Consider the following 25,241-nt stretch of genomic DNA (forward strand, 5'->3'; position numbering starts at 1 on the left):
GAGGCTGTTTTGCAGTAAAGAACTGTTAACAAGGCTTTTGAAAGTAAAAAAACAAATACTATATGATTTAACTTCACAAGCACAACTGAGAAATATGTTTTTGAGTCTCAAGCTTCGATACAAGAAAAACATAGACGTGAGTGGCTGTGCGTCACCTCAAGGATGTATGATGTTGATGGTGAGATGGTTCAGGGTTGGGTTACATTACGCTGGTATGTTGAACTTATAGCAGATGACGAGGAATGTGTCCCTCTCAAATGACTCGCATTGGAGGGCAGTTATTTGCATCCGGTGTCAGACAAATACAGCAGGGTTTTCCAGTGGAGAGCCTGGAGCCTGTACGGTAGGTCATTTACCAACGCTCACACAGTTTTCTGGTGGGTCAAACCTCTTTTAACTCTCAAATTACCAACGGCCAAAGCGTCAAAGCTGGATTGTGGTTATCGAATGCCTGAGCTTCTTGGGAAGAATGAAAAGTGAATTATTTGTTTTTCATCTGGTCATTTTGGCAGGTAAGACGCTAAATAAAGGGTGCTTGATGCTTGCAGAAAGTAATGCATTTAATTTGATTAGAATTCAGTGTTGTAAGCGTAATAAGGCTGTTCATTTATGGAAATAATAAACCTGACTTCAATGGCTGTTTTCAATGCAACTTCTCTCAGATCAGATAAGCTAATTAATGAATAACTAATTCAAAGAACAAAACTAAACAGCACGTTTAAATTGTATACAAGAGGCTGTTTGGCAAGTGTGTAGTTCTCTTTTTTCTTGAGTTTGTCTTCACATGGGGTCATCTGCATAATCATAGGTTGGAAATTCTTAGTTTACGGTGTCTCCAAGAATCAGTGAAGCATTCAAGCAACACGTTGCTGTAAGGTGACCTTCCTCTCGATGTTGGCTGAAGAGTGAAAGGAGATCCAGCTGGGGCTTGTGGCAAAATAAGTTGTGGAAACAGTGAGAGTTCACATATCCAAGACCTTACCTCGTACGTGTAAATGTTTCTCCATCAACAAAGCCTTTGTAAAGCTCGATTACACTCACGACATCAACACCGGTCAGATCCAGTCTGTTATACAAGCGCACTCACGATGTTACACCTACAGGAAGATGCTTTTCAGAGATTTTCAGAGAAGTCATATTAGTTCAAGTTCAATTTCAAAGTCAGAAATCCCCAAAAGGAAGTTAATCAAATCAGTTCACCTGAACTATCAGTATCAATATCAATATGTTCTTTGGCACAAGAAATATTTTGAGACCTCTCGACGCTTAAGGGGGTTCTTTTACTATTTAAAGTGACTCCAAATACATACTGTAGCTTGTCAGGGAAACAGCTTATGAGCCTTTATCTGTACGCCGTTGCTTCTGTTGCAGGTGCTGCCTTGGCCTCCGATAATGAAACTAATCTGATTAAAATCCTTTTCACTGGTTACAACAAGATCGTCCGTCCCGTCAATCACTTCAAAGATGCAGTGGTTGTCACTGTGGGTCTTCAGCTCATTCAGCTCATCAGTGTGGTGAGGCCTCGTGTTACACTGTATCTCCAAATATGCATGAATATCTCTTCCGACTGTCATCACCTGCCTGTCTCTGGACCCGCAGGATGAGGTCAACCAAATCGTCACCAGCAACGTGCGGCTGAAACAGGTTTGATTTTTATCTCTTTCTTCTGTTCTTCTGTCATCAAGAGAGGTATCGGCTCTGTAGAGATAAATAAAAATATCATCAGCGTGAAATCTGTGTGAAAAAGTGACGAGACAAAACATGAATTTGAGGGACAGCAAATAGTAGAAACAGAATACGGTAACTGCAGACAGAGGTGTCAAAAGTATTCACATTCATTACTCAGGTAGAAGTATAGATACTAGAGTTTAAAAATACTCCTGTAGAAGTTGAAGTATCAACTCAAGTTTTTTACTCAAGTAAAAGTATAAAAGTACTGGTTTCAAAACTACTTAAAGTATAAAAGTAAAAGTAATGTAAGGGGGAAAAAAGCCATTAAGGACAAAAGCCATTGAAAATTAATGCATCTTAGTATAATGCAAATAATTAAAGAACCATATATGTGAACTATTGAGCATTAACATGTGTTTCAGAGAGCAGGAGATATGATGACTAGTTGCCTATAAGTATTGTAATGGTGCAAAAAGTCAAACTTCCGAGGCATGTTATCATTTATCCTAACCTTTATTGGAATGTACATCCAAGTTTAGTTGCAGGAATCTGAGGGAAACGGATGTAAGAACAAAACTGGACAAGAACATCTGAAACAACCACAACCAAATTCACTCTATCCGGATGGAGCAATTTAACTGGATAGTTTTTTTTTAAAGGCTGAAATGAAATAGAGTAACAAGGCTGTTTTTAAAATGTAAGGAGTAAAAAGTACAGATAATTGTGTGAAAATGTAAGTAAAAAGTCGTCTGAAAAATAATTACTCCAGTGAATTATGGATAACCAAAATTTCTACTTAAGTAAGGTAACGAAGTATTTGTACTTCGTTACTTGACACCTCTGACCGCAGATTACAAACACGCTAATGTGGAGCCCGAACGAGGGAGATGGGAGGAGAGCTGCTCCTCAGCCGTGCATCATGGGAGGTCTAGAAGCCTGGAAACACAGGATAGCTAAGAGATGGATCAAGTCAGGCCTATAACTTATAAGCTTTGTACAAAAATTAGAAGAAGGATTTCTGTGCTGGAAGGTGAAGATGGCTTACTGAATCCAAAGATAAGGTCGGTTCCATGAAACATAAAATTACAGATAATTGTGAACTTTAGGGATATTATTCTGTGCTGAATGGTATAAAATACAACAGAGCTTTATCATGAAGTGGTATTTATGCAAGGACTTATACAGAGAATCAGTGAAGTAAAGCTGATCTGAGAGTTTAACACCGACGAGGCTGATCTTCTTCCCGTCTCATCATCTAATGACACTTTATGAGCTGATCTGTACTGAGACTTATTTACCTGCTTTAACCTACTTTGTTATGTTGGATAGTCCTAACCAGTGAATTAGCACTAAATGAGACAAAACCTACAGGCAACTGGAGCCACAAAGTTGGTTTAGAAACCTTGAGAAACGTGTAATCACGTGGTTTCCAGGAATACAACATAACCCTGTTTCCAACAACTGGGAAGAAACATCAAACACATCAAAAGAAAGCACGAGTAAGTACAAAATAGGGGAAAAAAAGGACAATAATGTCGTTTCAGATCCTCTCTATGAAAGCTAAAGTCTAGAGTCAGATGTTAGTCAGGTGAATCGCTGATGCGGCAAAGGTTTATCAAGAACAACATCAGTTTGGACAGAATGATGGTAAAAATAGTCTCTGAGTTTTCTGTATGTTATGCAAGATGTACGATTCACATTGGAGAGGCACTCTGGGAGTTTACGTAATGTTTTCTGGTCGATCCTTTACAGAGTGGTTCTTTATTGCTGCTTATTTTTCCAGAAATGGAAAGACGTGAACCTGCAGTGGAACCCGGAGGATTATGGCGGCATCAAAAAGATCAGAGTTCCCTCCACTGACATTTGGCGTCCAGATTTGGTTCTCTACAACAAGTATGCCATCCGGCTATATTTGCTCCGGCTATAAGTCCTGTCCTTTTATTTTTTTTGAAAGCTTAATCTTTAATTACAGTCAGCTTCACAGTGACCGGAAAATCCTGACCCTGTCCAGACAATCAACACTTTTGCTCAGGATATTTTGGAACATGCTTTCCTATATTGCACCATGTAGCCTCTGAAAGCTCAGATTTCATCTGGGTAGATCTGCCCTCTCAGTGCTGAACACCCTCCCCTCTCACATACACACTACAATGACCATATGCTGTATCTGACACGCTGACGTTTAGACCCGACAACCAGCTCTGCTTCAACAACAGCTCTATCCTCAGGCGCTGGTGTCTCTCTGCATTAATGTCTGAGATAAAGTTGTGTTAATGTGGCCTGTGTTTGTCCGTGCCCGCAGCGCCGACGGTGACTTTGCCATCATTCATGAGACTAAAGTCCTGCTGGAGCACACTGGAATGATCACGTGGAACCCACCTGCCATCTTCAAGAGTTACTGTGAAATCGTGGTGCTGCATTTCCCCTTTGACCTGCAGAACTGCAGCATAAAGCTCGGCACCTGGACCTACGACGGAAAGTTGGTCGTCATCAACCCAGTAATACTACACATAAACACTCTGCTACTGAGAGTTAGATTACAAGATTGTTCTGTTGTATCTGTAAGCACGAGGACAAATCCAGCTTACCGTCAAAGCCCTTTAAAAAGACATCTAGACTCGGATCAGAGAAAAACAGCACTGCTTGGGCAAAGCTTTCATATTTTATAAATACAGCTCAATCAACACTGAACAAAATAGGACTTCTTTTTCAGATGCAATCCCAGTAGGAGATGTTAAAACGTTGCATTCGGAGCATTTAAGCCATTTATGATCATACACAATACAAAATACACATGCAACAAACCCTAAGAGGTTGAAAAAGGTCAACTCTACTTAAATAAAACACAATTCCAGCGTCAACCAGCTCAGGAAACATATTGTACAAAGACAAGAACATGACATGCCCAGAAGCAACCAGCTGCTTCAATCTACAAAAAAATTAATTAACCATAAAATAACTGGGGATGTTTTTAACACTCCCTCCAATGAAGAAGATTATATTTACCCAAGAACACTTAAAAATGTTGGTTTTTTTGGGGGAATGTAAAATTTTCTTTAACTCATTATCTGAAACATTCTTCTTGAAATCATCACCTATTCTACCTTAGAATAGAAAGAATAGAAAGACAATGAACCAGGAGCGATGCAATCACTGGGTGTACTTCCTCTAACAGGAAAACGACCGCCCTGATCTGAGTAACTTCATGGAAAGTGGAGAGTGGGTGATGAAGGATTTCCGTGGCTGGAAACACTGGGTGTACTACGCCTGCTGTCTCGACACCCCTTACCTGGACATCACGTATCACTTCCTCATGCTGAGGCTTCCGCTGTACTTCATCGTCAATGTCATCATCCCCTGCATGCTGTTCTCCTTCCTGACTGGCCTTGTGTTTTATCTTCCTACAGACTCTGGTAAGTTTATACTGACAAAATATTCTGCAGACATTAATGAGAAAATTGTATTAAATGCTTTTATTTAATATGATTTGTTTCAACCACTGCGGTGTCTTCCCCAAGTTATTTGAAGAATTGCATGTTGTATCTGCATTTGCATTTCTGGGGGTTGTTGTGTTTTCTTTTGTTTAATGACCATAAAAATATTTTTAAAGCTAGTGTATTGCTGATATAAAGCAAATAAGTATAAGCTCATCTTGGCATAAAAAGTATCAGAATAAAAACACCATCAATTCAGGCTACAATGAAAAAAAATAAATAAAAACAGCAATTTTGCATTTTACCCTAAATATAGAAATCGTACCGTTTTCACCTTGGTTGTATGAATTTCTTTCTCATTTCCAGTATTTATGTTACCCATTAAATTAATACTATAACATTAATGTAAAACCCACAGTGATTAATAGCTGTCCTCCAGGTATGAAACTTTAAATATCATATAAAGTATCTGTATAAATGAGAGCAAACATGAGACACAAGACACAAGTAGTTGGCAAGAAGCTAAAAAAATACTTCTATTGTTTCCTGGAAAAAAGAACAAAAGGACATTACATTTTCATTTCAGTTTGGATACATAATCAATGTTGTATTTGCTCTAACTAAAATAAATTGGGATTTTTGTTAGTTATATACAGTAAGTACTGTAATTATTTTACTAATTTCTCCTTTTCGTCTTTCATTCATTGAAGACGATTTTCTCGAGTGCAACCTGGTGAATTTGAGTTTTTTTTAGCAATACTGGGATAAACAAAACCGGGCTCTAATGATATCTATTTATAATATGTACATTATTGGCCGTGTTTTGGTACAATTTTTGCCAAATCCACCCATCAGTGTAAAGTGCCTTTACATCGACTGCTGCAGAAACTTCCCAGCTTCTGTGCACATCTGGCGGTTTTCCCAGCGTTCGGTCTGCTTCATTACCCAGTGTCCCTCTGTGCTGTCATGTCTGAAAGCAGGCCTTTGCTTTAATGTATAATACATCACTTGATCCCTGTTTCTGATGTGGCTGCTGACAGGATGGTGTGAAGGAAAAGCTGGTGCCAAAACCTGCTCTCTCTGGAATCACTGTTTCCACTGAGAAGCTCCAGCAGCAGCAGCAACAAAACATGTCCAGCATCATTCTTGACTATAAGAGGCTCAGAAACAGTTTACTTGTTCGATTGTTGGATTTGTGAAAGAAAAAAAAGAAAAAAAACCCATAGAAAACTGTTTCATACTGTTGAAATATAATTTACTCATAGGGCAAACTGAGCAGTATGAAGAGGTGGATCCTAACTGACGTTTTTTTTTATTATTTCTTTTTTTTTTAAAGAAAAAGTTGATTTATTGCCAGAATTTGTTGGTGTCCATGAAATCTGACATTATATGATTCAAACCACAGCTTAATCTTCATCAAAAACAATTTATCAGCACCTGTAACACAGAAGTCTCAACCTTTTAATCTCATAGTCCCTCAAAAACCAACATTGAATTGCCATTTTTTTTGCTCAAAAATGTCTCGTAACCTGTTAAACTGAATGATTTTCGGGAATCCTTAGGTGATCAGCAATCAAAACTGATATTCATCACGTATATATATTTAATTTTATTGTATTATTTAATAGGCTTTTATTTTGGTTTTACCCGATGACCTTTGAGATGACGTAGGAAATGTATCTTTCAGTGACTCATATGAAGCCTTTGTTTATATCACATTAATGCAATCTGTCTACTGATATGGACTGTTTGCTACCAAATGAACTTTGAAGTTAAAATTGTGTGTAATTTAATTGCTGCTATCGTGCTCCAGGTTAATCTCACCAAAATGTGACATTTTCATGGGGAGTTGGAACCCAACTGTTTTACTGACTTCTTATATTTCACCCTCAGCAACTAATATTGTCTGACACATTATGTGCCTCATAGTGGTTTCAGACAAGAAACATCCATTGAAAGTGGTTTTCTGTGTTCTCCAGGTGAGAAGATGACTCTCAGCATCTCTGTCCTGCTGTCTCTGACCGTGTTCCTGCTGGTCATAGTGGAGCTGATTCCCTCCACCTCCAGCGCCGTGCCCCTCATCGGGAAGTACATGCTCTTCACCATGGTGTTTGTCATTGCATCCATCATCATCACTGTCATTGTCATCAACACCCACCACCGCTCTCCAAGCACTCACACCATGCCGAACTGGGTCCGCAAGGTGAGCACATAAGAGGAACTAAAAGGATAAAAATGATTCTCCCCAAGCCTCGCATTTTTTTTAAATTATTCTTTTAACTCAGTGTTACAGTGCCATCTAGTGTTAGGAGCCTGGAATACTCCTAGTTATGTATTTATTTATACCTCTAACGTTTTCTTCTCCTTCATTTTTTTATTTATTTGGCAGGTTTTTATTGAAACTATTCCCAACATCATGTTCTTCTCAACAATGAAACGCCCAGGGAAAGAAAAGCAGCCGAATAAAACCATATACGGCACTGATTTTGACATCTCAGACATCTCTGGCAACCAGACCCAATCCACGCCTTACCAGTCACCCATCGTCAAGAATCCTGATGTCCGCAGTGCTATTGAAGGAGTCAAGTACATTGCAGAAACCATGAAATCAGATGAGGAATCAAACAATGTAATTACCATTTTAATGAGAACTTTTTTTTCTAGCATGGTTTTACTCTCAGTCCTGGTGATGTATTTTCTTTTTGCTTTCTCTTTTTCTCAGGCAGCTGAAGAGTGGAAGTTTGTGGCCATGGTGCTGGATCACATACTGCTGTGTGTTTTCATGGCTGTGTGTTTCATTGGCACGCTAGGCGTGTTTGCAGGCCGCCTCATTGAGCTCAGCAGGCTTTAAAGTTAAACCTTTTAAATGTATTACATGTGTTCAATTGTAGTTTTTGAAGATACTTTATATTTAAAACCTTCCATATCCCCGTAATTGTCCCTCTCTGCGTTTGTTTTGTGGAGTTTCTGCTTTGCATATACATAAGAATATGTTATATGCAATAGTGCATCTCTGGTATATTTTGACTTTTATAGGGACGAGTGCATATGTTATCATCTAAGATGTTTTATTAATCAAAAATAAATGAAGAGTTACAAATGTTGTCTGTTTGTACATATAATCAACAACTGTGATCAGAGAACTTCACTAAGGGACATGAAGTTAATCAGATATTGTAGATTTACAACCACGGTTTCATAAATGTTGGGAAGCAAAGTCTCTCAAAAGTAAAGCTGTGCAGATGTCCATCAGTCTATGAAGATTTGCAGACTATAAAACACTTTCAGAACATTGTTCCCCCGTGTAAAATTGCTAATATTTTAAATATATCACCAATCATTGTCTATAATATCGTCAGAAGATTCTGAGAACCTGGAGAAATCTGTGTGTGTGCATGTATGTGTGTGTGAGAGAGATAGAGAGAGAGCGAGATGACTGAAAATGAATATTGGATGTCTGCAGTCTTTGAGCTTTCAGGTAGTACTGCATTAAAAACAGGGATGATTCTGTCATGGACTTCATGAACCCAGGAAAAGTTTGTGAAATCACTGTCTTAAAAACATTGTTCATCATGCCATACACAAGTGCACACTTTATTTTATTTTTCTAACAATGGCAGCTCTTACAGACCTATGCCCTCCTTTTTAGACCCATGTAGCAAAAGCATCTTTTTTGAATGTGCAAGTTAATTTAAAACTCCTGAGACAAGGATTTCAAGATCTTAGTCGTGCTTTGTTGGAGGCTGGTGAGTGTTGTGTCGTTTTATCCTTTAAGTTTAAAGGGAAAAACTGCAAGCATTAAGCACTTTTTAAGGGTTTTATTGGGTTTTGTGATCAGAAAAAGGTTAGTGCAGCTGCTTTTCTTTTCTTTTAAGAACAAATTCCTAAAAAGGGCCCTACTATGTGTGCATCATACAGTCTGTTCTCTGCATGTCCATCACTGTCTGGTTCAGATCGGCCACCAAACTAGACACACACAGACTGCAACTGACAATTAGGTCTGCGGAGAGGATAATTGGGACTAACCTCCCATCTATCCAGGACCTGTACCGGTCCTGGACCAGAAAACGGGCAGGTAGCACCTCTGCAGACCCAGGACAGTCTGTTTGAACTCCTCCCCTCTGGACGGAGCTGTCATTTGTCTATTTACTTTACAGTGAACAAAAATAACCGAGTCAAATTCCCTGTCTTAATTCTGATTCTGTTTATGTAATAATTATGTAATAATTGCTCGGGGGTCATGTTCTGGGTCTCTGAAAAGCACCTAGAGACAACTTCTGTTGTAATAGATGCTATATAAATAAAATTGAATTGAAAATTGAATTGCATTAATTCTGATTCTGAGGATACATTTTTTTCTACATTTTCTATTTTTGATTGGCCAGGTTTTGTTTTTGTTATTTTAGTTTTTGTCTTTTTTATGCAGGTAATAGTTATTTTACTTCCATACCACATGGCTCTAGGTGTCATGGGTATCAATAAAACAAACAAAAAGGGTGTGCCAATCAAAACAACCAAACAGCTTAAAACCGTGGCCTCTGTTCTGCCAATTTCTGCTGCTTTACCAAAAAATGTTTTTTTTTCTTATCGTATAATGTTCACAAAGTGTAATGCGATTCATGTCATGGGTAGTGTATTTTTGAAGTACAAATACTTTGTTACCTTACTTAAGTAGAAATTTTGGTTATCTATACTTCACTGGAGTAATTATTTTTCAGATGACTTTTTACTTTTACTCCATACATTTTCACGCAATTATCTGTACTTTTTACTCCTTCCATTTTTGAAAACAGCCTCGTTACTCTATTTCATTTCGGCCAGTTTATCCAGTTAAATTGCTCCATCCGGATAGAGTGAATTTGGTTGTGGTTGTGGCACAGATGTTCTTGTGCAGTTTTGTTCTTACATCCGTTGCCCTCAGATTCCTGCAACTAAACTTGGATGTACATTCCAATAAAGGTTAGGATAAATGATAACATGCCTCTGAAGTTTGACTTTTTGCACCATTACAATACTATAGTAGGCTACTCCTACAATAGGCAACTAGTCATCATATCTCCTGCTCTCTGAAACACATGTTAATGGTCAATAGTACACATATATGGTTCTTTAATATATTTGCATTCATTTTCAATGGCTTTTGTCCTTAATGGCTTTTTCCCCCTTACATTACTTTTACTTTTATACTTTAAGTAGTTTTGAAACCAGTACTTTTATACTTTTACTTGAGTAAAAAACTTGAGTTGATACTTCAACTTCTACAGGAGTATTTTTAAACTCTAGTATCTATACTTCTACCTGAGTAATGAATGTGAATACTTTTGACACCTCTGTCAACATCCCATTATCAATTTAGCGTGGCAATCAAACTTTGAAAATCGACTGTGCGCATGCGCAGAACCACAAAGACGCATTTCTCGGCAGGTAGCAGAAATTGGCAGAACACCCCCATTGATCAAAACAACCGTCACTGCACTGACAGATAGTGGAACCGAGGTTAGACCCGCCCCCCTCACCATCCCTGCAATCTGATTGGTCAAAGTCTGTTGACAAATCAGAGATTATGAAAAGCCGTCTGTGGGGGCGGGGCATTAAGCAACGTGCTTATAACACTTTACCGCAGTGCGTATGTAATGTTTATTTCAGTTTTGAGAGGAATGAACCTCGGATATCCTATAAAGATATTACTTTGCATTAATGTGGCTACAGTTTAAATATTCCTCGCTGGTTTAGTTTAGTCTTCACGGCTGAGCGACTGAACTATGACCGACATGAGAGGGCGCAGCCGCTGTCACAGAGGTAAACTGAGCCTTATCTGTGTCTAATACTAGTTTAATAAGTCACAGAAGTCTGTGGACTATTAGGTAACACCTTTACGCCTTTTAATCACAGAATTTCAGTCATGAAATGGTACGTGAGGATTTAATTGAGAATGTAACACTTTCTCCCCCCCCTTGTCTTCCGCTTTCATTATCTGACAGTTTGCATGTGACTCGACCAGTGGCGTCAATTCAGTCTTACTAAGGTATGGCAAGGTTACAAATCACAGAATTTAACTAGAGTATCAATCAACATGTCCAGTAAATACTCATCACAGAAGTCTGCTATGGAGCTAATCTGTGTGGTCAAGAAAATTGGAACTTTTATAAATGCAGTCTCGCTCACTGCAAAAACTCAAAATCTTACCAGGAATATTTGTCTTATTTCTAGTTAAAATGTCCCATTTTTAGTCAAAAAAATCTCATTACACGTAAAACAAGAGTCATCACCAGAAAAATAACTTGTTATTTGACAATTTTCACCTGTTTCAAGTCCATTTTCACTTGAAATAAGTAGAAAAATCTGCCAGTGGGACAAGATTTATCTTCTCATTACAAGCAAAACAATCTTGTTCCACTGGCAGATTTTTCCACTTATTTTAAGTGAAAATCTACTTGAAACAGGTGAAAATGGTTGTTTTTGAGTCTTGTCTTAAATGTAATGAGATTTTTTTTTACTAAAAATTTGACATTTTAACTAGAAATAAGACAGTAAAGGTCTGGAGGCTGATGCACACCTAAAAAAAGACTTGGTGAAACAGGTGCGTTGGAGTAGGTAGGAGTGAATCAAGGAAAAAAAGGGGTCCACAGGACCTTTCTCAAGCAGAGATTTTTCAAAAATCTCTGCTTGAGAAAGGTCCTGTGGACCGAAACGTTGCTTATTTGTTTACCCTATTAAAGTTTTTTGCATTTGACTTTACAGTGTGCGGGAGACCCCTTTTTTTCCTTGATTAACTAGAAATAAGACAAATATTTTTGTTAAGATTTTGAGTTTTTGCAGTGTATAATAACTAGTGAAATCGATCATGTTGTTCGGATTTGCATTTGTAGTTATTCTATATGTATTAAGTAACAGAATAATCAATACAAATAGACACAGAGTAATTCCATAAATGTATTTAAAAAACAAACATTTACATTTTCCCTTGAAGCCAAGGTGTGGCGGCTGCCATACCTTGCCATACCCAATTGACGCCCCTGGACTCGACGTGTGTTGACAACGAGCCTGATGACAGTGATGGAGGCGCCGGCCGCAGCCACCGGCTTCAACTTCACCCACATGGAGGAGGATGCATCCAAACCTCCCGACCTCTCCTCCTCCATGTCCATAGAGAAGCTGCTGCCGGCTCTGCTGGAGTGTTTCGGGATAATATTGTGCGGGTACATCGCAGGGAAGACGAACATCATCACCTCCACTCAGGCCAAAGGATTGGGGAACTTCGTGTCCAAGTTTGCGCTCCCTGCGCTGCTGTTTAAGAACATGGTTCTCCTGGACTTCAGCGACGTCATCTGGCCATTCCTGTGGAGCATCCTCATTGCCAAAGTGTCTGTGTTTTGCATTGTGTGCCTCCTGACTCTGATAGTCGCCAGTCCTGCCAGTCGCTACAGCAAGGCTGGAATCTTCTCCATATTTGCCACCCAGAGCAATGACTTTGCCTTGGGGTATCCAATAGGTACGTTTTTATCCTGACACCCACAGAAGTTTCAAATTCACGCTTTCCAATTATGCTTGCAAGATGCCCTGCATTTATCAAACCAAAGGAGACTATAAACAAAAAAATGAAGAAACACATTGTCCACTATCCACTATTTATAGGAGCCATTTTAGTGTTTATGCAAAAAAGAGGGTAGAAAAGACAGTTTGAAGCACTTGAATGCTTTCAAATTGTGCTTGCAAGATGCCCCGAATTTATCAAACCAAAGGAGACTATAAACAAGACAATCATAAAAAAAAAAAAAATGAAGAAACACATTTTATCCACTATTTATAAGAGTTATATTAGTGTTTATGTGAAAAAAGAGGGTAAAAAAGACAGTTTAAGCACTTGAGTGTAAGTTGCAAATTTATAAACAGATGTTAAAGGATGCTTATGTCAGTAGTAGTTAAATTGAAGAGATATATAGTTTATGACAACTAAGTATTTCAGCAATGTAGAAGTTGGAGCAGGTTGAACCTGTTTGCAGGCTATATTCTTACATAAGAAACTCATTGTTTTGCTGCCAGTTATGCAATTCATAACTTTTACAGTCGTTAGCTCTCGGCGTCAGAAAGATTCCCGCTCCTACATGGAGTTGTTTCCAATCCTGGAAAGGATGATAACCCTCAGATCCTGAAAAAGGTTATCACTGGTGCTTAAAAAAAAAGAATTGGTTTAATTTGAGTCTCTTTCCCCACATAAATAATACAGATTTAAATTAACATCACTCAATACTTTTCATGCTGTGTTTGCTTATTTCAAGGCAGAGTTGAATAAATGTGGATTACTAAAGAAAGAATGATTTCAGAACCTCGATAAATGTGTATCGTGTTGCGCTACTCACAGGTGTCCGCCCTTGTCTCTATGCTTCCTTGTATAACAACATTTTGCAAAGTTCTGTTTGTGAGCTTTCATTTTTACTAACAAGGAAATGTTCGAATGTTTTTCATCCTCAGTTGAAGCCCTCTACCGAAGCACATACCCAGAGTACCTCCAGTACATCTACCTGGTGGCACCTGTGTCCCTGATACTGTTAAATCCCATTGGCTTTGCCTTCTGCGAGATCCAGAAGTGGAAGGATCAGAAAAACCACCAACAGCGCAAACTAGTGATCGTGGGACATGTGCTGCTGCAGGTCCTAAAGAACCCCATTGTTTTCATGGTTGTGATTGGCATCATCGCCCACTTTGTCCTGCACCAGACAATCCCTCCTTTCATGGCGGAGTTCGTGGACGGCCTGGCCAACTCTTTTGGAGGAGCAGCTCTGTTCTACTTGGGTCTGTCCATGGTGGGCCAGCTGAGAAAACTAACCAGATCCACAGTCGTCACACTGATATTACTCATCACTGCAAAACTGTGAGTGGAAATCATTCAGGCTTTTATTACACCGACCTCATAGGCATTATATACCAGAAGCCTCAGTAGTGTAAACAGGGTCGGTAGACTGGAGCGTTGAGCTGTAATTCCTCCCAACATGTTGTTTTGTGCTGATAGTTTGGATGAGTCAGACCTTTCTCCACCCACAACACATTAGTTACCAGAGTGATGTCCCTTTATGACTAAATAGCATGATAATAGATCAGAATAGAGCATTTTACAGTGTAAACCAGCTGTTCAAGTGATACTACATGGCCCAACTCTTTTGCTTTGACTTTCAGATTATTAATGCCCCTGATCTGTAAGGACATGGTGAATCTGTTGGACAACAGCAACACCAGCTCCTTGAACCACTCCAGCCTCTCCGATTACGCCTTTCTTTATGGAGTGTTTCCTACTGCACCAAGTGTGGCCATCTATGCCGTCTATTATAACGCAGAACTAGAAGTTGTGAGTTCCTGAAAGTTATCTACTCATATTAGATCTTCCATAAAGCTTTTTTTTTTCTTTACTACTTTTACAGCCTCTCTAGACATTTCTTTTTCTTTGTGTAATCCTGACAGGTGACCTCTGGAATGGTGATCAGCACTTTTCTCTCTGCTCCGATAATGTACGTCTCGGCCTGGTTACTCACGGTCCAGTGGATGGACCCCCAGCTGCTGATCAATTCACTGCAGAACGTCAGTTTTAATACAAGCATAGTGAGCTTAGTTGCACTGGTGAGTTTTTTTCACTTTATTGTGACACCTGCAAGCTTGTTGTTGACCAGACTTTTATCAGCTGTTTCTTTTGTTTTTTAGAAACTAAAGTTATAATAAATTGTATATTATGTGTCTGATTATGTACATAGTTGTCTCCCTTTATGCCCTTTATGATTATTTAGGTCACTGCGCTTTCCATAATTAGTTATCGGTTCATATTGCACATCTTCTCATGTGATATTGCGTCATTCGAGACGAACGATAGAAACCCACAAGAATTTATCATAACAGATGATTTCAAGATCCAAAACAGGCGATCTTGAAAAGGCTCAAGTGTTTAGAGGATGTGGGGCCTAACAGATGCTTCACTGGCACTTCCTCATTCTCACTTTCACTGTGTGTTTTTAGGAACTTACAATTAGGAACCGTTGCTTTTGGTTTGCTGTTTTCATTATCATATTATTACATTTTTCGGCTCTGGTCCAATTTTTAAAACACACTGTATTATTATCATAAATAAAATATATTTGCAGATAGTGTTCACCATCTGTGCAAAACTATCTTATGTTCTAAAGGAAATATGCTTCTTTTTTTTCAATAATCTGATAGGTGTGGACAATTGCTGTTATGTTTTTAAGTAAGAAATTCAAGAGACTACCTCACATGTTTACAGTCAACCTTTTCTTGGCGCAGGTAAATATGCTGCCACACATCTTCGACATGCATCTTATTTACCATTAAGTAAATGACTGAAATGTCACTACAGTTGATTAATGTTTATAACTGTTATGCTGCGGTTTCTAGCTGCTAACCTGCATCGGGATGATCCTGTGGAACTTTGTGGTGAAGGAAGACAACTTCATCGGGCAGGTCCTGACCTTCGCCTTGTTATGTACTTCACTCTACAGCAGCTTCATTTGGCCAGGTAGACGCACAACAAACCGCACACAGGAGCGCCACAATCAACTGCGTTCATTAAGACTTGACCTCTGAAATCTGAAGTGTGATTGTCAGTTTTGTAACCCACCTCTTTGTTGTTTTAGCTTTCATTGCACTGTCCATTGTGCTCATGAAAAGGTACGATGATCTGAGAGGGTCGCCAGGCTTGTTGGTCATCGCTGGCTGGGGGTGAGTCACTTCTAGTTAATGCAAGATAGTGTATTTGTTTTACAAAACAAACAAATATCCAAGGCGCCTGTGCTATAATTATATGATAGTGAGGCTTAGATTTGCATGCATGAAAAGATACCATGAAAATGTTCATCAATACTACTGTATTGAGGATAATCTCACAGAGTTAACACTATCCTTCCTCCAAATTTACATAGTTAGGGTCTTAGATCCCTTTTTCAGGGATAATTTTGACGTTTTTTGTTTGTTGGACATTTTGATGCTATCAGTGACTTTGTTTCATAACAGGATCCCGACTTTAGTAACTGCTGTTCTGCTGGTTTCTGGGAAAAAGATACCTGATACTATTGATTGTTCTTTCTTCTATGGCAGACTGCAGGTAATGAAACACGTGCAGAATAATCCTCCCGTTTTTCCTCTCATCTTCAGTAATAATGGACAGATGCATAACAGTCTGCATTGTGTGTGTTTTTTTTTTTCCTGTCAGATCATTTGCACTACGGTTGTAGTCAGTTTCAGCATCCTCCTGGGAGGAGGCTCACTCGTGTGTCTCAGCAGAGGAAGCTGGGCCCAAAGTGACCCAAATCAAGGGGGAAACTCTTCATTCTACAACGCAGATGATCGTGTGATTGAAGCTGAACCAGAAAACCAGACTCTGATTGAGTCGGTAACCCCAGAAGGAGACAGAGGTACTTGTGGAGTACAGTGTTTTTCACTTTAGTGTGAACTTTTGTGTACGTCACCTTCATGCACCAAAGATTGGGTTGGTAAATCGCAAAGGTTCTCTATTGAAGTCACTAAATACTACTAACTGTAACATCTTTTAGAATATCACCCTGTTCCCTAATATTTAGTTTCAGTTACATGTCCAGAAAAGTCCTCTTTGGTTACAAAACCAAGAAGCAAAAACCAAAGGAAACCGAAAGCCTTTGCATGTCATTCTCTGGAGGAAACATGATCATGCTGAAAATGTCATCTTGCATAAGTTTAATTTCATAAAAGAATGATGACATAGAAATGTTATGCACCAAAAGCAGCACTTAGATGCCTAATTTGTTATCCTGCACAACAAAATATGATTATAGAGTGTTATTACCAATCCAGTGTCATTAATTAAATTAATCGATAGAACAAATAAGGAGCAAAGAAATATCTTTCAATTCTTTTTTGTGTGTGATTTTTACAGCAAAAGTAATTTCGGGACATTTTAAATAGAAAACAAACAAAGCTTGTATGAGACAGTTACACCTATCCCTTTATATTGTTATTCATTATCAGGCATTTATAACCCAGTACTTTCTGCTTTAGTCCATTTGTGATCATCGTCATATAATACCATGAAATAAAACAAAGCTGAAGAAAGGGAACCAAAAATGCACTGATCGCCTTGTCTTGAGCATACACAGGGATGTGGGTGACCTACACATATTTAAATATCCCTTATTAAAACGTATTCTATTTTGATATTCTTACACCAGTCAATAGTATTGCCAAATGCACGAACTGAAACAAGTACTATTATACTTCCTGCTTTTAGTGAGCGCTAACTTGAAGTGCTCAGACACATTTTGAGTCACTTTAACGTTTGTTTTCTTTATCAGAATGCGTCATGTGTGAGTGTGCTCCACCTCTGCCCATGCCTGACATGATCATTGGCACAACCATGAGCGACGCACCAACCACAGACACCGGTACGGTCCTGATAAGCAACTGACCTTTTTTTTTTTTTTTTTGTGAAAATCTAAAATGTGAGAAAAGTAAACCAGATATGAATAATATTGATGCTAAATGTTCCAAGAAATATCTTTTAGGAGCAGGAAAGTGGTTAGTCTTGTCCCATGTTTGCTAAATGCCCCCCACTCCGCCCCACAGTTCAGTGCGACAACAGGTGCGTGTCAACAGACTGCCTCCTCACCAAGATGGAGGAGACCCAGCAGGTCGCAGAGAGACAAGTGGTCCGTCACGTGCTCATGTGTTTGCTTCTGACTGTCAACCTGCTGGTGGTGAGTAAAACACCACCTTCTGCCGTCGTGCATCTGCATTATTATACTTAGCTCGTCATAAACCACAACTGATACACACGGAGGAGCTTTGACACGTCAAACTTCTGTCAGCACAATAATCTTAGAAAAACGGTTAAAATAATGATAATAATATTGATGGAAAACCCTGTGTTTTACTTGTATTAGTTGTTTTTGCTTGTTGATTCATGTACTTGTCTGTAAGTCTAATAGCAGGATTATATGACATTAACTTTTTTTATGGCATGAAGTAAATGCAGGACCAGTGTCTAAGTCTTAAATCCTCCGCTAGAACTTATCCAGCTGCCTGTGGCTGCTCTACGACGAGGATCCTGGAAAACTCTATCTGGAGCTGCAGTTCTTCTGTGCTATAGCCAACTACGGACAGGTTTGTGTTTGAAATGTGAAAATAACACGATCTCAGAATCCTGGTTGTTCATTCCCGTACCACACAGGGTTCCTAATTATCACCTTTCCTTTTTCTGCTGACAGGGCTTTCTCTCCTTCGCTCTTTTTGGACTGGACAAGCATTTGATTTTACTGCCATTTAAAAGGTAAGAAACATTGATGTTGTGAAGCTTCGGCACATGTCAAAGCTCTTTCAACGTGTATTACGTGTCTGTGTATTTTTTTTTTTTTCAAAAGGTTATATAATCAGTGGTTTAGAAAGAGACGGAACGAACAGCCACAACCGGATTTACCTGATGACATCAGAATGACCTGCACCCAGTTCACCAAATACCACAAACAGCAGTGTTTTCATGACATTGTGAGGAAAAGGAGGTGAGAACGTTGGGTCTTACTCACAGCTGATTAGAGAATATCTTGAATAAACAGTTCTTCCGGCGTCCAATCTACAGCCCATTCTTGGCTGTTAGCCACAAATCAGAATCACCTTTTTAAAAATGCTTTTTAAACACTGATTCTCGCGCATTGCTTGTGGTGCATTCGGGCTCTGTCAGCTCCTTCTCCGCTTGCATCTGAATGCTTTATTGACTTTCAGGTGTGGAGAGAAGACCTCGGTGGACTGTTTCCTGGGCTGTGAACTGGTGGAGTGGCTGCAGCGGGTGGGTTTGGTGCAGGACCGCGGCGCGGCTGTGCAGTACGGCACCAAGCTGCAGCAGGGAAGTGTGCTTCAGCACATCAAGGAGGAATACAGCTTTCAAGACGGCCAACTCTACTACTACTTTATTGCATAAAACAAAGGTGGCAACGCATTTCATCACAACGATTCCACTACAAATTGTATCCCTTAGATATCAGACGTGGATTTTAGGTGTGATCAGAAGTGCGACACACTTTTGAAGCTAAAAATAACACCGGGCATTGTGCATTTTATAACTAAGAACTCACTGTGTGGTTAAATTCTGTATATTTAACATTTGTGAAATGAGAAATTGCAGCTGCCTTGGTTTTATGGTCGCTCAGCATTTGTCGACGTCTACCAGATGTCCAGATGAGAATAAACCTCACTGTGGTCATATTATCAGCAGGTGAGGTGGTCTCAGCAGTTAGTCTGCACTGCTTGAAAACAGGGATATAAATCTGCCAATTTCTAGATTATTAGACTAGATAAGGGATTGCTGGTTTTATGAGGTCAAATAAGACTTTGAAAGACTAAGATTTTAACTTTCTATGCAGTCAACACACGTGCTATGATTTACTGTTGTTTTATTTGATGCTTTTATGTAATTGATTAGGCACAGAACGGTTTTTACATTAACCACATTAGTTGGTTGGTGCAGGGAAAAACGGGGCTCAAATGTATCTGCTGAATGTATTTTTGGGGTGTTTTTTTCAAAACGTTGAGACCCCTGCACATATTCACTCCAAGAACAAAGTCGCTCCTTTATCGGGAGTAAAGGGAAGATGGGATTAAGTTTCAGTTTTTAGCATTTTGCCAGGTTGTTTACTAATCTGGATTTAGGCACAAGTTTGGTTGTTTAAATAACTTGAATGTAAAATGTGACTTTGCATTATGGTAGAACAGGGTATAGAAAATGAACCAGAAATGTTTTTGAATTGTTATTAACATTAATATTGTTATTTGGATCTCTTAGAATTCTTCAACCAAAGATGTAGACCATTCTCAACGCTTCATCTTTGTGGCTGTGGCCATATTGATACATTTCTGTATATTTGTTTTAAATAACAAACTCATGGAGCAGGATTTGTAGCATAACATTATTTCAGGTTTAATTTATTTATACTGCAAACCCTATCTGCTTTTTAGCAGGTTATGTGTGAAAAGATTGTTACATGGGAAATAAGGGACAACAAAATTACTCCTGCATGTTGACAGTGAGAGGTTCTCCCGACTCTTCTGTCGCTCTACTGAGGGACATGCCTGGATCTCTGGAGAGTTGGAAAACCTTTGATTCTGGGACTTTTTTTCTTCTTTTTTCAAATTTGTTAACCTTGGTGCAATAGAAAATGATCCGACAGACATAAGTAGGCAGTAGGCCGTGTATGTTTTGCCATGTGCTTGCTTTCAGGAGCCTTTAACTGTGCTAGTTCACCCTGAAAGCAACAAAGCAGAAAGTGTCTGACATGCCAAGTTAGAGAACATCCAAATGTCATTTTAATCAGATCTACCGTGCCTTAATCGTGTGGCTGACACTGATCTTGAGAAGCTTATTAATGTACACATTCACTTGTGTAGATGCTCTGAGCTTGAATTGCGCAAATCCCTTATGTTTGTTTTCTAGATGAAAATATGTGACTATTTCTGCCAACGTTGCTCGAGATCTTGAGTTAGAAAATCCGGGTTGATTGGAGTTGGTGACTAGTGGCATCTTAACATGATCCCAAATGTTTGTCCACCAGAGGATAACCAGGGCTTACTGATCGTACCTCGTGGTCGTGGTACTCAGGTGTGTGTACTTAATAGTACTCATCTTGACTAAACTTCTGCACATAAAGCTTCAAAACCAAAATTTGATGCTGCTATTATATTCTTCAGGGAAATAACTATGAAAGTAAAGATTAATTCCTTTTCATGTTTTTTTTTTTTAGAAGCCAAAATAAAATTATAATAATTTGAAATGTTGAAAAATGATTACCGTTAATGACATTTATTGTAATGCAATGTATATCACACTCTGTGTCAAAGGTTGCAAATATAAATGATAATATCTGTTTCAGAATTATTGCTATTTATCACCCTCGATATACATACAACAAACTTGTTGTTTAAGCATTTCAATTGTTCATTAGAGAAAAGCACAAAAACAGTAATCCATATTTTGCATTATTTGCATTTATTTAATTTACTACTGATGTTTTGTGTGTTTATTTTCAGTGGTGTTGAGATTGTATTCAAGCATGTACACACTGGTACCTGATTAAAAGCTGAACTCAGAAACAGCTTGCTACTGACATACTTTTGAGCCTCCTGCGTGCTTTTTACGTTTCACATTATTCAGCTTTTGCCGTAAATGGAAATCTCTTTCTGAACGGAACCAGAAAACAGGTTCGCCAGAATATCCGGCTCCTCAATGCCCTCCATAAGAATCTTCTCCATTGTTTTGATGGAGTCTTTCTCGAGCTGCTTCATGGCATGTGTGATCTTCTCTCCTCTGTCCTAAAAGAAGAAGAAGAAGGAAAAAAAGATTAGGAACATTTTAACAGACATCACTAAGCTGAACTCGGGTTACTGATTTAAAAAAGTGCTGAACCTTGTTGGACTCGATGATGGCAGCCACCAGTTCATGTTTGACAAACAGCGGGTGTTTCCGATCCGGCTTGGTCTGGAAGCGAGGCATCTTCTTCACGGGGTCGTCTGCACCGAAACTGGGAGAGGTAGTCTCCTTTAACGGAACCGCGTGTTTCACAAAGATGAAAGGTTTGAATGTGGACCTGTTGAACGGAAGAATGATGTAGTAAATCATTTGTAATTGAAGTCAAACTTTATTTCCTGGAGGGCTTTCTGTGCTCAAGAGAAAGTCACCTTTCGGGGTCCGGAGTAGCTGTGAAATAATGAACCCCCGGCAGAGCGGCATGTGTGGGTATCACAGACACCATACTTCCTGTTGTCATGAACATTCCCTCCATATTGATGCCACTCTCTTTATCTCTCAGGATGTTCATCATTGCGTCGGCGGTAATTTGACCTTCGGTAAACAAGTTGAACAGGAGATAAAAAACCTTTTTCCTGCCGTGACTGCAATTTTCCAAAGTGGCATCTGAGTAAACGAACCATTGCTCTTTTCCAGCAGCTTCTTGCCCTCACAGTATCGGCTGCCGGCAGACTCTATCCTGGCTGTAGTCAAAAAGGAGTAGACTGTAGCGAAGTTGAACTCTGTCTTTCCATCCCACCAGCCTTTGCTTTGGGCATATGCCCTCATTTGTGGATGCTCCTTGTCAATCTTGGTTGTTATGCTGTACTGGTTTGAGATGTTGCGATATCCCTCTGAAGACAAAGCAGGTAATGACACGATTCAACCCAAACTGTGCAATAATAATGTTTAACTTGAAAACCTTGCATAAATCAGGGTCCACGTAGTTATGCATTCACTCATCAACCCAGTACAGCTTCTAGCATGCTGTTGGTGACAGCAGCAATAAAGAAAGCAGACTCAAAGTAACTATCTGCATATAGTTTAATAAATATAAAAACGTTCAATGTATAAATGTTAAAGGTATTGTGACATCATTTTTAACATGCTTTTAACACTATTAAAAGTCTTGGCCAACATCCCTCAAATGTGTCTAAAAGAGTGTAACAAGAAAAACTTCACTCTTAGTACTCTTTTCCTGGCTTTTTATTACAGTGTTTTTTTGCGCCGTGAAAAATGCTTCCTTTCCCCGCTTTCCTGTCAATCATTGCTCCGCTCCTCCTCCAAACCTCCTCCAGCCCAGCCATACGCTCACAGCGGCGTCGGAGCGACAGGCGAAGCATGCACGGAAGAGCAGGAGGGAGAACCACAGCAAACAATCATAAAAATAAAGGCATGCAAGCAGCACTGTCCCCTTATCTTAAGTCCAGTCAGTGGCCGCGGGTCTTCTTAGCAGTTTTCCTCCGGTGATTAGAACAAAAGACGCTCTAAACAGCTCCGTGTTAAGCCTCATTTATGGTTCCGCGTTAAATCGACGCAGAGCCTACGCCGTAGGGTTCAGCGTATGGTGCGCGTCGCAGCGTAACCCTACGCCGTAGGCTCTGCGTCGGTGTAACGCGGAACCATAAATCAGCCTTTATGGTGCGCTGGAGAGGAGCGGAGGCAGGGAGCTGGGTGGAGGGGGCGGTGATTTAGCGGGCCGTTACGTAACGGCCCGCCACCAAACCAGATGCGCCGTTTTTGCACAGTTATGCGGAAAATCCCAGAAAGCACACAATACACTGAATGTTAAAAGTTTGTTGTTTTTTGGGTGTAATTGATGTCAAGACACCCAACAAAACACAAAAAATCAAGAAAAATTTGTTTTTCATGTCACAATCCCTTTAAGAAAGTGTTGGAATTGGAAAGTTTTCAGGTGGAAAAAAAAACAGTGGCTCCCTCTAGTGGACAAAACGTGTACATTAAGGTTTTTTAAGTTTTGTTTTGTAAGAAAGAGATCTGATGTGAACTGGCTACATAAGTTATCTCAATTTCACTTTCATTCTCTGAAATAGCAAGTGTGAATCTTTCCTATCTCCATTCAGAAAATTTTAAGATATACAAGTTGATCATTTACTGTCAAACCTTTGAAGTACTAGTTTTCACATAGCTTAACGATATGTATTACTGCTTGATATGTGGACCATGCTTTTGTGTAAATAAATGCGGTGCTTAAAGTGAGTTTTGCTTTCATTTACTAAGTTTCAAATCTCTATTATCCTCCCCTGGTAATTACCTTGCACTCTCTCTGCTGCCCAATGTTTTCCTGCCGTTTCCAGCACCCATGCCTCCTTCCTGTCTGAGACGAGAAAGCTGTTGTGGTAGGTGAAACCACTGTCATCTTCCATGCACGATCCTCCCTGACCGTGCTTCTCCAGCAGCTCAGCGATAACACCGACAGCTTTCTCAGCTGTATCACCTCTCTCTAGTCCAAGCCTGTACAGTCGGGGAATCACAGATGCAAGTGTCATCCATCATCTTGTCACAAACTTAGACTTAGATCTGGCAAAAAAACAACTAAAAAAATACCCTGTTAGTGTCTTATAAAGTAATTAAAATACACTTTGCAACTCAAGAGTAAGGAGTATAGTTAATCATCTGACAGGAGCATGGAATGATTGTTTGTTTTAGAGATTATTTACCTGACAAGATCCATGCCGAGCAGAGCCTCCTCACCGTCGGCACTCTCTCTGCCCCACACTGCCTCATTTCCAATGCACACTTGATGCTCATTTGCTCCCATCTCTGCCCCCCAGAGCCATGCCGGTCTGCTCAACACGACTGCATAAGTATGGGCAACCTGTGCAATCTCTATGTAGGTACACTATTTACAAATGTCACAGGACACAAAAAAAAACTGTTAATAGCTGTCAACTGGTCTGGTAGAAAACTAAGGGCTTATATTAAATATTTATTTTTGTCACCTACCTCAACTTTCTCCTCTGCATTATAGTCTCTGGCAGCAAAGTAAACAACCTCCTGGACTTCATCACACGGCCTGTCAGAGTTTTTCCCAAATATGATGCGTTGTCCCTCAGTGGAAGGTGGTAAAGCCACAAAGGTGTCACAGGAAGACGGGTACATTTTATTCACACACTATCAGGGAGTCAGAAACAAAGATTGTCAAGATTGTTACTCAAACAGTCAGTCCTGTCTTCAGATTAACTGAGCAAACCTGAGCTGCTTATGTAATTTGAAACATAAGTTAATAATAATATACATCTTATTACTAATATTTAAACAGCAGCAAACCCCCGACTTTATACGTCACTGTAAGGACTATACCTTGATTTTGAACGTTTGATAGAAAGAGGAGTTTAGTTAAGAGAATCAAAACAACCTTACCAGTCTGATCTGAGCGTCTTCAGTTTCACAGCTGACGTCACTAACACGGAAACAGTAAAGTCACGTGGCCAAAATGAAACATATTCGTTGTAATAGCGTGATACCAATTTGATATTTATTATTTAAACATTTCTGGGAGATTTTATAGTTACAAAAAAAGATTTATTCTGTCAAAAATTTTACTTTTTTTGTTTATTTTTACTATTTGTTACCACCGTTTTACTTCCCCGGTGTTTAGATAACTATTTACGATAGAATATGTCGTTTTATTTTTTCCTTTTTCGTTTTGTTTTTTTAAGATAAATGTCCAGTGTCAGAAATGAACAAAAAGGACAAAAAATAAATAAATTAAAAAAAATCCGAATATATAATAATAATCTGGGCTGCACTTGAAATAGATTGGTATTAATCAACATATTGAAAAAAACATTAATATTAATAATATTGTA

The 25,241-nt window shown here is 39.2% G+C and overlaps 3 protein-coding genes across 4 annotated transcripts; 2 read left to right on the plus strand and 1 right to left on the minus strand.

The window, feature by feature from the left end:
- Window positions 1–308: 308 nt before the first annotated feature.
- On the plus strand, window positions 309–9,138 carry LOC133445930 (acetylcholine receptor subunit alpha-like). Its single transcript, XM_061723500.1, has 9 exons — window positions 309–512; window positions 1,372–1,514; window positions 1,600–1,644; window positions 3,455–3,564; window positions 3,974–4,169; window positions 4,847–5,084; window positions 7,085–7,308; window positions 7,495–7,734; window positions 7,828–9,138. The coding sequence occupies exons 1-9, from the start codon at window positions 470–472 to the stop codon at window positions 7,954–7,956; spliced, it is 1,368 nt and encodes a 455-aa protein (XP_061579484.1). The 5' UTR covers window positions 309–469; the 3' UTR covers window positions 7,957–9,138.
- A 1,602-nt stretch (window positions 9,139–10,740) lies between these two features.
- Window positions 10,741–21,227, plus strand: gpr155a (G protein-coupled receptor 155a). 2 transcript variants are annotated; one of them, XM_061723498.1, is made up of 17 exons: window positions 10,741–10,904; window positions 11,087–11,130; window positions 12,076–12,597; window positions 13,578–13,977; window positions 14,280–14,448; window positions 14,562–14,717; window positions 15,309–15,392; window positions 15,504–15,624; window positions 15,743–15,827; window positions 16,119–16,209; window positions 16,318–16,519; window positions 17,432–17,521; window positions 17,703–17,833; window positions 18,144–18,239; window positions 18,344–18,405; window positions 18,497–18,634; window positions 18,855–21,227. In XM_061723498.1, exons 3-17 carry the CDS (start codon window positions 12,153–12,155, stop codon window positions 19,048–19,050), a joined length of 2,466 nt encoding a protein of 821 aa, XP_061579482.1. In that variant the 5' UTR covers window positions 10,741–10,904; window positions 11,087–11,130; window positions 12,076–12,152; the 3' UTR covers window positions 19,051–21,227. The 2 variants fall into 2 exon arrangements, with proteins under 2 accessions (XP_061579482.1, XP_061579483.1); XM_061723499.1 differs by lacking the exon at window positions 11,087–11,130.
- Window positions 20,983–24,829, minus strand: scrn3 (secernin 3). Its single transcript, XM_061723501.1, has 8 exons — window positions 24,793–24,829; window positions 24,376–24,543; window positions 24,090–24,271; window positions 23,684–23,883; window positions 22,050–22,262; window positions 21,801–21,963; window positions 21,529–21,709; window positions 20,983–21,434 (listed from the first exon to the last, which is right to left on the minus strand). Exons 2-8 carry the CDS (start codon window positions 24,529–24,531, stop codon window positions 21,273–21,275), a joined length of 1,257 nt encoding a protein of 418 aa, XP_061579485.1. The 5' UTR covers window positions 24,532–24,543; window positions 24,793–24,829; the 3' UTR covers window positions 20,983–21,272.
- Between the last annotated feature and the right edge of the window lie 412 nt (window positions 24,830–25,241).

Source organism: Cololabis saira, chromosome 6, assembly GCF_033807715.1.
Source record: "Cololabis saira isolate AMF1-May2022 chromosome 6, fColSai1.1, whole genome shotgun sequence".
NCBI classification, from domain to species: Eukaryota; Metazoa; Chordata; class Actinopteri; order Beloniformes; family Belonidae; genus Cololabis; species Cololabis saira.

What these genes read in the sequence shown, in the direction of transcription:
- LOC133445930 (XM_061723500.1), top strand. Translation starts at nt 470, where the DNA reads ATGAAAAGTGAATTATTTGTTTTTCATCTGGTCATTTTGGCAG. An exon ending in GCAACGTGCGGCTGAAACAG is followed by an intron (nt 1,645 to 3,454) that starts GTTTGATTTTTA and finishes TTATTTTTCCAG; the next exon opens with AAATGGAAAGACGTGAACCT. An exon ending in TGCCGAACTGGGTCCGCAAG is followed by an intron (nt 7,309 to 7,494) that starts GTGAGCACATAA and finishes TTTATTTGGCAG; the next exon opens with GTTTTTATTGAAACTATTCC.
- gpr155a (XM_061723498.1), top strand. Translation starts at nt 12,153, where the DNA reads ATGACAGTGATGGAGGCGCCGGCCGCAGCCACCGGCTTCAACTTCACC. An exon ending in CGCACCAACCACAGACACCG is followed by an intron (nt 17,522 to 17,702) that starts GTACGGTCCTGA and finishes TCCGCCCCACAG; the next exon opens with TTCAGTGCGACAACAGGTGC. An exon ending in TGACTGTCAACCTGCTGGTG is followed by an intron (nt 17,834 to 18,143) that starts GTGAGTAAAACA and finishes ATCCTCCGCTAG; the next exon opens with AACTTATCCAGCTGCCTGTG.
- scrn3 (XM_061723501.1), bottom strand. Translation starts at nt 24,531, where the DNA reads ATGTACCCGTCTTCCTGTGACACCTTTGTGGCTTTACCACCTTCCACT. An exon ending in GCTGCTGGAAAAGAGCAATG is followed by an intron (nt 21,964 to 22,049) that starts GTTCGTTTACTC and finishes TGTTTACCGAAG; the next exon opens with GTCAAATTACCGCCGACGCA. An exon ending in GCTACTCCGGACCCCGAAAG is followed by an intron (nt 21,710 to 21,800) that starts GTGACTTTCTCT and finishes TCCGTTCAACAG; the next exon opens with GTCCACATTCAAACCTTTCA.